The sequence below is a fragment of the Drosophila arizonae genome, chromosome 4 (assembly GCF_054131065.1).
Source record: "Drosophila arizonae isolate 15081-1271.41 chromosome 4, UAZ_ARI_1.0, whole genome shotgun sequence".
In the NCBI taxonomy this organism is placed as follows: Eukaryota; Metazoa; Arthropoda; class Insecta; order Diptera; family Drosophilidae; genus Drosophila; species Drosophila arizonae.
In genome coordinates this window covers 24,521,242-24,534,573 of record NC_142924.1, presented here as the reverse complement: position 1 = coordinate 24,534,573, position 13,332 = coordinate 24,521,242, and the positions used below count along the sequence as shown (strand labels likewise).

General features: G+C 36.1%; 4 protein-coding genes across 6 annotated transcripts; 2 read left to right on the top strand and 2 right to left on the bottom strand.

The window, feature by feature from the left end:
• Positions 1–2,727: 2,727 nt before the first annotated feature.
• On the bottom strand, positions 2,728–4,259 carry LOC108613736 (uncharacterized). 3 transcript variants are annotated; one of them, XM_089469155.1, is made up of 4 exons: positions 3,895–4,259; positions 3,385–3,833; positions 3,155–3,308; positions 2,728–3,094 (listed from the first exon to the last, which is right to left on the bottom strand). In XM_089469155.1, the coding sequence occupies exons 2-4, from the start codon at positions 3,820–3,822 to the stop codon at positions 2,895–2,897; spliced, it is 792 nt and encodes a 263-aa protein (XP_089325281.1). In that variant the 5' UTR covers positions 3,823–3,833; positions 3,895–4,259; the 3' UTR covers positions 2,728–2,894. The 3 variants fall into 3 exon arrangements, with proteins under 3 accessions (XP_089325281.1, XP_089325280.1, XP_017862871.1); XM_089469154.1 differs by having other exon boundaries at positions 3,385–3,842; positions 3,899–4,259; XM_018007382.2 differs by having other exon boundaries at positions 3,385–3,842; positions 3,895–4,257.
• A 25-nt stretch (positions 4,260–4,284) lies between these two features.
• On the top strand, positions 4,285–4,832 carry mRpL42 (mitochondrial ribosomal protein L42). The gene has a single exon (XM_018007387.2). It carries the CDS (start codon positions 4,329–4,331, stop codon positions 4,713–4,715), a length of 387 nt encoding a protein of 128 aa, XP_017862876.1. The 5' UTR covers positions 4,285–4,328; the 3' UTR covers positions 4,716–4,832.
• A 214-nt stretch (positions 4,833–5,046) lies between these two features.
• On the top strand, positions 5,047–12,041 carry LOC108613733 (zinc finger TRAF-type-containing protein 1 homolog). The gene is made up of 8 exons (XM_018007380.2): positions 5,047–5,926; positions 10,136–10,194; positions 10,332–10,446; positions 10,512–10,635; positions 10,708–10,860; positions 10,915–11,192; positions 11,255–11,355; positions 11,412–12,041. Exons 1-8 carry the CDS (start codon positions 5,561–5,563, stop codon positions 11,437–11,439), a joined length of 1,224 nt encoding a protein of 407 aa, XP_017862869.1. The 5' UTR covers positions 5,047–5,560; the 3' UTR covers positions 11,440–12,041.
• Positions 12,042–12,397: 356 nt separating this feature from the next.
• Positions 12,398–13,314, bottom strand: LOC108613738 (uncharacterized). Its single transcript, XM_018007386.2, has one exon. It carries the CDS (start codon positions 13,210–13,212, stop codon positions 12,664–12,666), a length of 549 nt encoding a protein of 182 aa, XP_017862875.1. The 5' UTR covers positions 13,213–13,314; the 3' UTR covers positions 12,398–12,663.
• Positions 13,315–13,332: the final 18 nt, after the last annotated feature.

Sequence of the window (13,332 nt, the reverse complement as noted above, 5' to 3'; positions counted from 1 at the left end):
ATATATCGACAAACGATACGTTACATATCGTATTTGTGTATTTATATATGTATACATATATGGCATTCACGTAGCCAGATAAATATATCAATATTGATCAAAAATTAATCATACGCAACGTACGACAATCGGCATGTGGGGCCGTCTAGACTAAAGTCGTTTCCCGCTTTGGCTCATTCCTTACATTTAATTTCAACCCACTTTAGGCAATTATAATTCATATTCTTTTTATAAATTTGCACAATTTCATTAACGCCGGGCCGAAAACTACGCTGCCATTAGATCTGAAACCATAGCAATTAAAACTTTATTTGTTAAAAGGCGCTGTCAAGGAAGAATACGCCGAGAGAGAGAGTTTCACACTCGGCTGCATAATTAGCAAGCGAAAACCTCGCGGACAACTTGGACACGCAGGCGGTCAGGGATAGTTTAACAAAAAATGTGACAAAAGGAAAATAAATTATGTTCCACGTTTCCTTTCTGCCTGAATTTGTGACTATTAGAAAGAGAAATGAAAATGTGACTAGTGGATATAAATAGATAGATATAATTGTCACATTATCACTATGAAATAATAATGGATGCCAAGATGCTTGTGATTATCAACACTATTTTCATTTATCTGGGTTATTATAAAAAAAAAAGAGAACAAATTTTAATTACTGTAAAGTCCGCCGCCATAATGATCAAAAATTATTAAAAATATAAAAATCATCATCATTAAAAAAGCTATAAAAATTTTAACATTTAACAAAAATTATTATCATTATACAGTAATTATGTAAATATTACTGAAAAGGCAACATAATTAGCTAATTGTTCTATAGGGTAGATTACAAACAGACCCTCTAAAATAAAAACCTTTGTTGATGATCATAAATATATTTCACTTTTGGTATATGTATACTCAATAAATATTTACGTATATCGTAATGGTGTCATTTATTAATAATTAATAATATTATTAATTACATTCAACTCAATTAAGAGGTAATTGCGTTAAATTTGGAAACATAATATTACATCACAATATTGTAGAAGTTTCAATATGGGGCTAAGAGCTTGTATACAGCTCTTACATATAATTTAATCCCAGTGAATTTGCATCTTAGCTCCAGGCTTATATTTTTTTATTGTGTTCTCTAATTCTCACTTGGCAAGAGAAACAAAGATAGCTGATGAACGTAGTCCAGGGTATCGGTAATTAAGAGCGAGTCGGTTACGGAGATAGAGTTCTTATGATGGACAGTGGAGAACGAGAAAATCGCTAAGAATGAAACTAGACGATATTACATGAGAACCATATTAAAACTTTGCTATACAAATATGTATATTTTTACAAATTTGATTATATTACAGTTCCAATAGCCTCTATAGCGAAAACGTCTCACATATTGCATAAAATAATGATTTTGAATTTAAGAACAAAGAATCGGATGCAAAGAGTTTCATTGTCGACTGCTTTTCTCTTATCATACTGCTCTTTCTTTTGCCTTTAGTTTTGCATTCTCCTTTCATGTTTTGCATAACACAGTAATTAAAGCCAGCAGGCGCAATAATCAGAAATGAATGAAAACTATTTAATTAAACTATCTCGGCAGTTAGCTTCTGGGCTAGCAAAGCAAAGCAAAAAGCACATTTGCATTCGCCTTGGCACGGTGAATACTAAATATAAAGGACGATGGACGTTAAATTTAACAACTTTGGTAACTACAAAATAGTTGTGTTTTACGTAGGCTCAACATAACATATATGTGTATACATATACGGAGCTTAGGTAAGTAGCAGACGTATACGTAATGACACACACCTGAAGCGAACGCATATTCACCTTTGGACGCACATGTTTGAACACCTACGAATGCCTTCAGATTTTATTGAGACATTATCAGGCAAAACAAATGGTAGACAATTTGCAGCTATGGAGCTGGCTTTTACGGTCGCCTACCACACAAAAAAGGGCGTCTCGCTATCGCCAAAGCGGGGGCGTGGCTGGGGATGGTCATAGTTTCGCCCGAAGCCTGTATACAATAAATTGCGATGGCCATGTATGTATGAGCGATAACCGTGCGTATACGCAATATATGCCCAACATTTCGTTGTTTCAGACAATCCGGCCATTTTTATGGCTCATAACCGGAGACATTGGCATGTGAATGACAGATATTTGGTTTTCGTCTGTCCCAATCCAAGTCATGGCCACGGCCATGACTACGGCCATGTCTATGTCTATAGCAAGATAAAATGCAGTCCCTTTTAATCGCCTCGCCTGGCCAATTAATTAAATACAAATTAAATAAAAATCAAAATATCCAATAACTTTGCCACACTAAAGCATATCTAGCCAGAATGTCTGAGACAACGGAAACAGAAAGCCAATAAATGTTTTCCGAAGACAAACAATGAATTTCGCTGTTAGAATTGTCAGTAAAAGCCATATAAGGTTGCTGGCATGAGCTTGACCGATTCAAAATATAAGTAAAGAAATATATAGTAAAGAAAGATGGCTTAGACTGTCACAAAAGAGCTGAAGTGACAAAATTAAAAGCACATTGGGATTCTGGGAAATTCTGAGCTGACGAATCTTATCCATACAATTACGCAAATTTGTTTAGCACAATTTACAAAACAAATTTTAAATCAGCCGCTTGCACTTATCGTTCGATGAGCAGAATCTATCGATAAAACCTAATGTTAGCTAACATAATCACTGAGCGAAAGAAAGAGTGACATTGTACAGCATATTTAATGTACGATCTCTTAAATTTTAACATGACAATAGCACATGCATATATGTATATGTCAAATGTATATACAAATAATGTGTTTCCTTTTTAATAAAACTAGTTAATACTAATTATACATATGCATAATTACTTATACTATATGGAAACCTAATTCATGCACTCCATTGTGTCTTTAGGATTCTCTTTGCTTTTTATGAACTGTGAATTCTCTTCGAGCTCGCCATTTAATCTTTTCAGCCTTCTCGCCTCCGATATGGCCTTGTAAACACGATTTTTAGCTTTCTGAAAAGCCAAGCGAGCGTCCTTCTTATAATCGTCAAATGTGTAGCCTTCCCTCTTCTGAGACTCTGCAACGAAATCAGATGATATCAGCATCTTAAGCTCATATACAAAATTACTTCATTTACCATATAACGCTGTGTTCAAATTTACATAATTGCTTAAGCCTGCTTTCGAGCTGTGTCCTCCATAATTCATTTCCATTAACAATTTCTGGTCTAATATCCGTCCAATATTCTTAACAATTCCACTAGGATTTAGAAGATTCTTAAAAAGCTCAGTCTGTAAAAGCAAACGAAATTAAAATTAAAATGTGAGCGTATTCTTATGTTACATTTGTTCTCTTTGAGCTACTTACATATTTCTCTCGATCATTTGCAATTTGCATATCAATAACTTCCAATGCTTCTTTGTGCTTAACAGGAAAATCATTTGGCTTCGTCACCGTCTTCATATTTTCACAGATTTTATCAACACGTGCCAATATCTTCGTATTTACATTAAGTAGAAAGTCCACTTTGCGTTCCAGGCTGCTCAAGCGGTCATTTAGATTATGGCATTGGTTTGATCCTCCGTCTAAGGGATATACTCGCTGCATTTTTTGCTGCTCCTCGACCAATTGTTGACTGTCAACCATTCCGAATATAACTTCCTCTTCAATGGGCATCATATCGGGACATATAACTTCATTCTTAACGGATATATTCATATCGATGTCGAGCGGATCATCAAATATATCAAATTGCTGTCTTGCCTTTTCTGCCGAACGGCGAGCATTCCGGCCACTCCCACTCATATTAAGAGTATCTAAGCTTCCTATGATATAGTTGATTGAATTTAAAATATATTCAATAGATAGAATACTCACCTACGATATAATTTGATTCGATAACGAAACCTCAGTTTATTTCACCAGTTTTTTGTTGTCCGCTTTCAGTCTGTTCAACTTATTTTTATTGGTAGAAAGCAAAAATTATTACATATATTATTTGTCAATAAGCATGACTTTTATTGACAACAGATGGTATGGCCGGAGCCAATTTGTTCCACTACGCCACATCGTACGTCTAACTATACAATGTGGATTTAAAATGGTGTATGCGTTTTTGGCATATATATGTACTGCATGTAGGATTATAAATAACTTTAATTTTTAATCGACTTGTTTAACTAATTAAAATTATTTGCGCGTATTTTGTTTTGCCTAGATTTAAACAGCTGTTGTCAGTCAGTCGATATATTGAGGCGGCTTATCGATAAGCGTGCATTTAGTATTTTCTCAGTAAGGTCACACTTGTGAAGATGTTGCCTGCACGTTTATATTCTTCCTGTCGTTTATTTTCAACAAATTTAACAAATAAAGCTGTGAGCAAAAATGCGGTTGGTGGAATTAGCCTGGTAGATAAAGTTGCCGTTACCAAAAATGGAAAAACAATTGTAGCCTGGCATCCAGATACTCCATTTCCCTACGAGCACACAAAACCACTGCCACAGTTCGTCGAAAAGCAAAGTTCTGATGTTATTAAGGAAACTGCATTGCAGACGGCAATGACTGCTTTTAAGAACAAGTTCCCCGAGGTTGCACGTCAGGAACTTATGAAGTTAACACACACTACAAAGCACCGTTGGTTCCCGCGGGCTCGCGACAGGAAGGCAAAAAAGACGCCTATGGACCGGCCTTACTTGTAAACGCTATGTTACATAAGCGCTTTGTATATGCAATAAGAGTATGAAAATGAATAAAAGTGGTGTTTATTAATAAGAATATTGAAATCAATGTATAAATAAAAAGAATACCCCTCCCTATGTCGACTTTCATCTTCTTATTTTGATACTATCAACTATAAATCAGATTGGGAACGAATATAATAAGAGCCAAAACAAAAACAGCTGTTTGCAATAATAACATTTCCAACATGAGTATTACAGCAACGTGGGTGATAACAGTAGCCCCAATATGTGCACTGTTAAAATCGTCATCGTCACAAATACATATGAAAGAACTGAAATCATATTTTACCGAGCAGCCTTCGAATTAGTTTTCAAATAATAGTACAAACAAATTATTTTAGTCTATTATATATTTTATATTAATAATAATTATTGGCGAATTATTTGAAGCATATACCCAACATTAGTGATCATCTAAGCCTCGGAAAAAGCTTTAATAGATGAACATAATATTGTTCGAATTGATTGAAGACCACTGTATTATTAACATTCTGCTGGCTTAACATTATGCGCTCATTTTCTGTGAACATACATCTCTCCTCTCATTTTCATTGTGTCTGTGACTTTCAAAGTGGATTGACGTGTTGCGGAAAGTTGAACCGAGAAATTTGAGAGCTAAGAAAGTTGTGAATAGGAAAATCACAAAAGTGCATTGGTTGTGTTGTTTGGGAGAGTGTTTGTGTGTGCATATATGCTAGAAAGAAAAAGAGAGAAAGACAAGTGCAAATCGCAAATAACTAATTTGTTCAATCAACAAAGTCAGACAAAGAAACATAGACTTGTGATTGCAGCATAAAGGCAATATGTCTACTGTGGAATCCTCTAGTTCGGCAGTTCAGCAGCCACCCTCGTCCACATTGCCAATGTTGGGCGATAATCAAGTGAGCACCATGCAAATGCAAATGCAGGCCTCTACTTCATCAGCGGGAGGAAGCGGTAGCATGTCGGTGGGCGTACCGTTAGATACGCAAGGTAGCGGCGAGCCACCAGCTAAGAAGCAGATGCTCGATCCGAACGCAGCCTCTTCATCGTCGGGCTCATTGTCAGGCGGTGGGGGCAGCGGTCCAGCTGGTGCTGGAACCGGAACACACGAGAAACTCGCCTATCGCATCTCGACTGCGCTGTGCTGTGCCGTGTGTTTGGATTTGCCCAAAACGGCCATGTATCAGGTGAGTTGATTGTGGCATGAAAACTCAAAAAAAAAAAAAAAAAAAATTAATTAATTAATTAATTAATTAATAAATACGTACATACACCAACGTATGTGCATTCAAATGCATTTGTGTATTTCCGAGTAAATGCATACATACAGCAGTGCTCTCTATGCGTATGCGTGTATTTGTGACATTTCTCTGTATACAAAACAAATCGAGCAAAAGCAATCGAAAACTCAGCTGTAAGTGGTCACTCCCACCTCACACACCGCCGCTGACCCGTTGAGCGCAGCGCACACAGCTGGGCTCGCCAGTTAGAGAGAGAGCGCAAGGCGAGCGCCACAAAGCAGAATGTAAGGGAACTTGAAGAAAAAGAACAGTGTATTTGTGTATTTGCTTGCCTATGATTAAATTACAAGAGCCCATTGCCATTGCCTTGAAAACGACAATGCCAGGCACTTGCACTATTTGGCCTCCAACCTTCTTCGTGCTGCTCACCCATTAACTGTTTTTTGTAAATATATATATACAGCGCACTCGCTCACACGCATTATGGTTACATAGCATGCAGTTCTCGCCATGCTGCTGCACATTTATTGCGTTTTAGGCGAGCAACGACCAAAGCAACCCTGCTCAATTTCAATGCTCACCCCACTGACCCCCACCTTAAAACTATTTGCGCAGTTACATTAACTGTAACACTCTTTTTAACAGCTGCACTACTGCCTTTTCCGCTGTTGCGTCATCGAATTTGTTGTATGCGTTCATTCTTTCTATAGATAAATCTATATGTATGCATATAAATTTGCATAAACTAATGTATAAACATACATTCATATGTATGTCTTTAGAAAATAGCAAAAAGTTTCTCATGGATGCGTTATTTTATTTAATTTATTGTGAAATGGAGCTGTTATGTGTTGTGTTCGTGGCCTATTTTTAGCTGCGTAGTCCGTGCGACCCCCGCTGCGGCGGCGCCATTGCCGACGTCTCGTTTCTCTAAACCCCGCCCGCATTCAAAAATAATGCTAACGAATGAACGTCAGTGTTTGTTTGCTATGTCGACATACATACATATGTACGTAGATACATACATATCTACACACACACATATAATTATGTATGTGCGTATGTATATTGTCATGCAAAAAGCTAATTGCCTGTTTGTCATTTCCTATTCTTTGCTGAATTCGCTTATACATACATCATTCATGAATGCAGTGGATCGTCAGATTTATTGTTGTTGAATTCGGCAACGATGTTATTAATTTAATAAATAATTGTGTCAATTTATTAACAATCAAAGCTTTACGTAACACGTACAATATGTTTGTAGTGACGTTATATACACATATATATTTGTATAAACAACTGAGTGTATATATAGCGTGTATATACATATGTATGCATGTATGTGTTTCTTAATTCTTGTTGTTTTCACCGTTTCTTTTCTAAGCCTTTTCGCCTTTTTTCAATAGTGCTACGTTGACTATCGCAGACTCTCTGGTTTATTTTCCTTCTCTCTCTTTTTCTCTTCACACACACACTGACACTCACAGACACCAGTCATAAATATAACTGCGTCATTGCTTTGGCCCACCAAATAATACATGAATGCATCATAGGTGTCTAATATATTGCTCTTTGTAATTATGTTATAATACAAGTATAATGAATACCAAGAGTTTGATATGAAATCGTTAAATCCAATGATGTTTACATACCTATGTATGTATGTACATAGAATTTTGTCGAAAGCACACACATTGAAAATTTTACACATACATTCACGCACACGCATGCATAGGCTCTTTTTCACTCTCGTTTATTTATATTCACGCTCTCTGTTATTGTTTTGCTTTTGCTGGCAGTTGGTGCTCTTCTCGGTGCTGTTATTGACATTCGTCTCATCCTGCTCGCACACACAGCGTACTTCGTAACATAGTCAGCTGTTTGTGAGCAAAGAAAAACATTTGGTAGTTGGTGAGAGAAAAAAAAACCTACGACGCATTTTCATCATCTTTATTTGACACCAATTGGCATGATTTTTTTTTATGTTTGAATTTGCGTTTTAATGTTGTTGCTGAGAGGAAGGGCAAATTATGAAAAAAAAAATGTGTTGGATGTGTGCAGATTGGTATTGTTGTTATTTGGAGTGACCCGTAATCTAAGTTAAACTTGTTTTTCCAGTTTCAGAGGCAATACCTAAAACCTGTAAATTCTATCAGTGTGCGTTTCCTTTTACCTGCGCTACAGTTGTTTTTGCTGTAGTTGTTGTTGATATTATCGTCTCCACCAGTCACTACTGTTCTCTGTTTTTTCGATGTTGACAATCGTCTCTACTTGGATACACACACACACACACACACACACACACACACACACACACACACACACACACGCAAATGCATGCAGACGTATCTACCAAAACATTATCAGCTGGGTTTTGTTGTGAGTTTATTTAAAATGGGAGCGACAAAAGTGAGCGAGTGAATGAATACACGCGAGCAGAGAGAGTGAGTGAGTGAGTGTGGCAGTTGAAGAGTTTTAATAATACAAATACAAAATTAATAAAACAATTTATACATATTTTGGGGTTTGCTTTAAACAATTGTCACAGCTGCCTATCGCTTACTCTATGTGTGTGTATGCCATAAATATAGCGTTTGCTACGACATAATGTTTTCTGCTTGAACAGCATTTGGAAGTTCATTCAACCTCAGAGAATGGGAATGCGAATGGAAATGGAAATAGGATTTGGGGTGCAGCGAAAATGCTATCCTGCTCGCACACTCGTCATCATAGGGAAACCTGACAAGAAAGTCAAAGATAAATAACGAACGTGCTCTTATCTCTCAAATAGAAAGATATATACAGGCAGTTGCAAGTATACATGCATATGTTTCTATATATATATATGTATATATATTTATATGTTGCATTGGGTATATCGCACATGTCACTCCGTAAATAGAATTTCCAAAAGATCGAACAAGTATGGAGCTTTTATCACGCTTCGAGATTGGTAATTGACGGATCGTCGCGTTTTCTCGCGTCTCATGGCCCGCATTCTTTGCAAATCCAATGAGAATTGTATAATGGAAACAGCCATCCGGGTCGTCAGATCTGACCTTTTCCAGTCATATATTTTTATTATCTCGCTCTCTCTTTCCGCTCTCTTTTCGACTGATCCCTGGCAATTGGATGGAACACTACCCCTATTCCTACAGTAATGATTTCGTATCATTCATTTCACACACATTTTTTTTTGTAGTCTCCAAAATTGGGAAAAAAATGAATGAAATAAAAATTATGTCTAGTATATATTTCCTTTTATTTTCATCACCATAGAGTCATGGACTTATGGAGTTTTTTTTACGCTCCAGCCTATGCTTAACCGTAGACCATTAACATCTCTTTCTCTATCTCTCTCTCCTCTATATTAACTATTTCTATCTCTCTAATGAATAATCTAGTTAAGTCAACTTAATATTTACATACAAAGATGAAACTGTTTACCAACTTAGCTAACTCTTGTAAGCACACACACACACACACTTTGCCACTAGTATTGTAATTAAATCTTACTGCTAAGTATTTAAAATACCTTTAGCCTATTTGAGATAAATCGTCAGTAACTGTAAACTGTTGATATATAATTGAAATGTACAAATAGAAAAATATGAAAAGAAAACAAAAAAATAAAAGTAATTTCAATAAATTTTGCATCGAGTGCAAATTGTTAAACTCAAAACTGAATACAAAATAAGCGTTTTTATTTCACAAAAAAAAAAAAAAAAAAAAAAAAAAAAAAAAAATTGAGAACCCCCCACAGGAACCACCCATTTAACTATCCATCAATCCAACCATCCAATCATTTCAAAAATGTCTCGCTCCTGCTAATATCAGCTAGTCCGATCCGGAATCCCTCTTCACCAAATTTCTAATATCCTCCCACATTTCACACCCTCCTCATCCATCTTCAATTTTTGCCAAATAGCGTATTTGACTAATAGCAAATTTTTCTTCTTTTTTCTTTAATTGCAGGTTAATTTTTATTCCACTTTTTTTAGTTCTACTACATACATCACACATACGTATATATTTATGCATATGTATGCAGATGTATAAATATATATACTTTTAAATCTTTTAACATATATATCCCTGACATGCGCCCGCACTAAAACCTCTCTGGTTTTCACTCTGCTCTCTTTATTTTAGTGCCAAATGGGTCACCTGATGTGCGCCGCCTGCTTCACCCACCTCCTGGCGGACGGACGGTATGAAACACAAAAGCGCAAATTAAACGACTTGAAAAATTATTTACTGTGATTTGACCAAACACTTAACCTTTCGACCTGCCCAAATTCCCCAATAATCTAAACCTTTCCCCCTTTCTGTCATATATTTCCTGCAGCCTACGAGATCAGATAGCCACGTGCCCGAACTGCCGTGTGGAAATATCAAAGAGCACCGCATCCCGTAATCTGGCTGTGGAAAAGGCAGCTTCCGAATTGCCTAGCGAATGTCAGGTAAGCAAGTATAGACAATCTCATATCCTGGTCTGGACTGACAATTTCCCTTTTCTAATTTTCAGTTTTGCAACAAAGAGTTTCCATACAAATCTCTGGAGCGTCATGAGCAGCACGAGTGTCAGGAGCGTCCCACAAAATGCAAATACCATCGTATTGGCTGCCAGTGGCGTGGACCCTATCACGAGAGTGTGTATCTATGCCAATATATAGAAATGTCTATGTATACCAATAATTCATAAACTTCTTAATCTCTTACAGCAACTGAACACGAACGCAACTGCTTGCATCCCCAAAAATCTGGCTATGAGGTGATGGCCGCCTTGGAGGCCCATGATGTCAAGATCAAAGAGGAAAAGAAAATGTTTAATACATTGATAGATCTGCTGAGCTACGAGAAAATCATATTTAACGGCAAGTGAAGCATCTATAATTCCATTATACTCTTTAATAACCATGGCAATACAGATCTACAGATGAAACCGTATCGCACAGATGAGTATGTGCACAAGCTGTTCTATGAAACGGCCCGTTTCTCAGCATTCAACCAGCAGTGGGTGGTGAAGGCGCGCATCAATAACAGCCAGCGAGATCCGCATCAGTCGAACGAGCGAACCATCACCTATCAGCTAATACTGAAGACGAAAACCAGCACACCAATGAGCATCCATTTCTTTGCACTCAAAGGTCCCTTCTCGGACATGAAGGTCTCCACGCAAATATATAAGCACGAGTTTACGGAAACGGTACCATAATATTTACATTGCAGGGGAATATCTATAAACATACAATTCATCCTCCATTCCAGAGCACTGAGAGTGATTATTACGTGCTACCCTTGCCTGATGGCAACGGCACGGGCTCCAGCGAATGCAATCGTATGCTGGCCAACAAAGGGATTAATTTCCGGTGCGTTAAGTATATGAGCACTTAAATCATATTTATCTCATAACTTTTCTTTACAGTTTACTGATGTTTCTGCTGAATAAGTAAAGCGATCGTTACATGCTAGTAGTACAGATTTTTCAACCTAGTTTAAGTTTGTTGTTTCTAACTCATAAATGTGCAAAAACTAGATATAGCCAAAATATATAAAAATATATATTTTCTATCTCTAAATGTACATGTACTTTCAAATAACTGAAAAAAAAAAAAATTTTTTTTAATTAAATGAAAAGCGAAAAATCATCTTACCCCTTAATACTAACAATGACGATAGAACTGTAACGCGTTAGGTTGTAACTGTGACCTAAGTTTAGATGAGTTTTAAGCTTTATATTGCTGGCAAAAAGAATAAGTAAATAATGTCCCACATATGCGATATATTTAATTGTAAGACAGATATAAATTAATGTAAATGAGACGTTTCCTGATTATGTTTAAATCCCATTCAACGGCATAAACACAGAGCCATATGCATAAATCTACTAATATATATATATATATATGTACATTATATAGATCAATATACAAAGAGGACACAGCTACTTTATATGTATACTACGTACGTGATTTATATGTATCGAGTACATCTGAAATGCCATTTGAAAACACTAATTCAACAATAATTTCAATAAATACAAAAACTATGTTAATCCATGATGGATAATTTGTGTGAAGTGTGACTCTAAAAAATATATAAAATATTTAATTGATCTCACTCGAATAAACAAATACAAAATCTTGCTGCTCTCAATGTGCAGTTTGAAATATGATATATATATAAAGCGCACATTTGGAGCTCGAGCCGTAAAAATAAAGCTTACATATAACATAAACATACATATATATCTATAGGAATCTGATCGAAGCAGATTTGAATTTCGTGCTAAATACACTGTAAGAAAACAACACCAAGCTATCTGAACCTAACAGAGTTTATAACGCTTTATGGCTATGATATATAATCTGTACTGTAAAGTCGAAAGCTAAAGAAGGAAACTAATTGCACTGCAGTTCTCCCAATTGCTTTATTTAAAAAGAAAAGTTTATATTTAAAACTCTCTTTAATTGCATTCTGTTGACATCCCCCTTAGTTTATAACGCTTACATTTACATTTATGTGTGTAATATTTATATGCATCGTTAAATGATAAAGATAAACATATATGTATGTATAAATATACATATATTAATATACACATATTAATGATATTTCTTAATAAATAAAATTAACGTGCAAAGGCAATATTATCATGTGTTCAATTTCTTGATACTCTATTCCATGTCCTCATCTTCCATCGCCTGATACCTGTTGCGCACATGATTCGCAACTATCTCACGGGGATTCTTTTTGAAGTTTTTGTCTTTTATTAGCTTTTCGAATGATCGGACTTTGTTTACATATTCGTTGCGTTTCTTCTTGATCTTCTTTTTGGCACTCAATGTCTCAGCTTCTTCCACTGTGATACCATCTTTTTTCTCTTTCTTTTGGGCTTTTACCAACTTGTACATCTCGCCTAGGGATGGCAGCGCATCTCGCAGGGGCTTTAAATCACCTACAACTTTGGTTTTTTCTCTAACTTTGCGTGCCTGCTCTTCCTTTAACTCCTTCTGTATTTCTCCGAAGCGTTTTAGCAATTTTGAGTGTTTTTCTGCTGATTTTTCTTTTTTTGTTATGGTCTTCTTTGGAGAGAGGGTCTTGTGTAGCAATTTATCCTGGCGATTTTCTTTATTTAGTTTCGCCTGTATTTGCTGAACCTTTTGCTTCGCCGCTCCTACAGCACTCTTTGCTTTCGCTCGTATATTTCTTTTAGTTTTTGCCATATCTTTTATTGTTTAATCAAAGAGTGCGGAGTTGAGCGTTTCTATTTTTTTGGGCTCACGTTTTATTTTGTTTTATGATATCGACATTTGATTTGCCCAACAGCTGATATATCGATGTTT

Coding starts and splice junctions, on each gene's coding strand:
- mRpL42 (XM_018007387.2), top strand. CDS start 4,329: ATGTTGCCTGCACGTTTATATTCTTCCTGTCGTTTATTTTCAACAAAT.
- LOC108613738 (XM_018007386.2), bottom strand. CDS start 13,212: ATGGCAAAAACTAAAAGAAATATACGAGCGAAAGCAAAGAGTGCTGTA.
- LOC108613736 (XM_089469155.1), bottom strand. CDS start 3,822: ATGAGTGGGAGTGGCCGGAATGCTCGCCGTTCGGCAGAAAAGGCAAGA. Junction 3,309..3,384: donor CAAATGATCGAGAGAAATAT/GTAAGTAGCTCA, acceptor TTGCTTTTACAG/ACTGAGCTTTTTAAGAATCT. Junction 3,095..3,154: donor TTTGAACACAGCGTTATATG/GTAAATGAAGTA, acceptor ATTTCGTTGCAG/AGTCTCAGAAGAGGGAAGGC.
- LOC108613733 (XM_018007380.2), top strand. CDS start 5,561: ATGTCTACTGTGGAATCCTCTAGTTCGGCAGTTCAGCAGCCACCCTCG. Junction 10,195..10,331: donor CACCTCCTGGCGGACGGACG/GTATGAAACACA, acceptor TATTTCCTGCAG/CCTACGAGATCAGATAGCCA. Junction 10,636..10,707: donor GCGTGGACCCTATCACGAGA/GTGTGTATCTAT, acceptor AATCTCTTACAG/CAACTGAACACGAACGCAAC.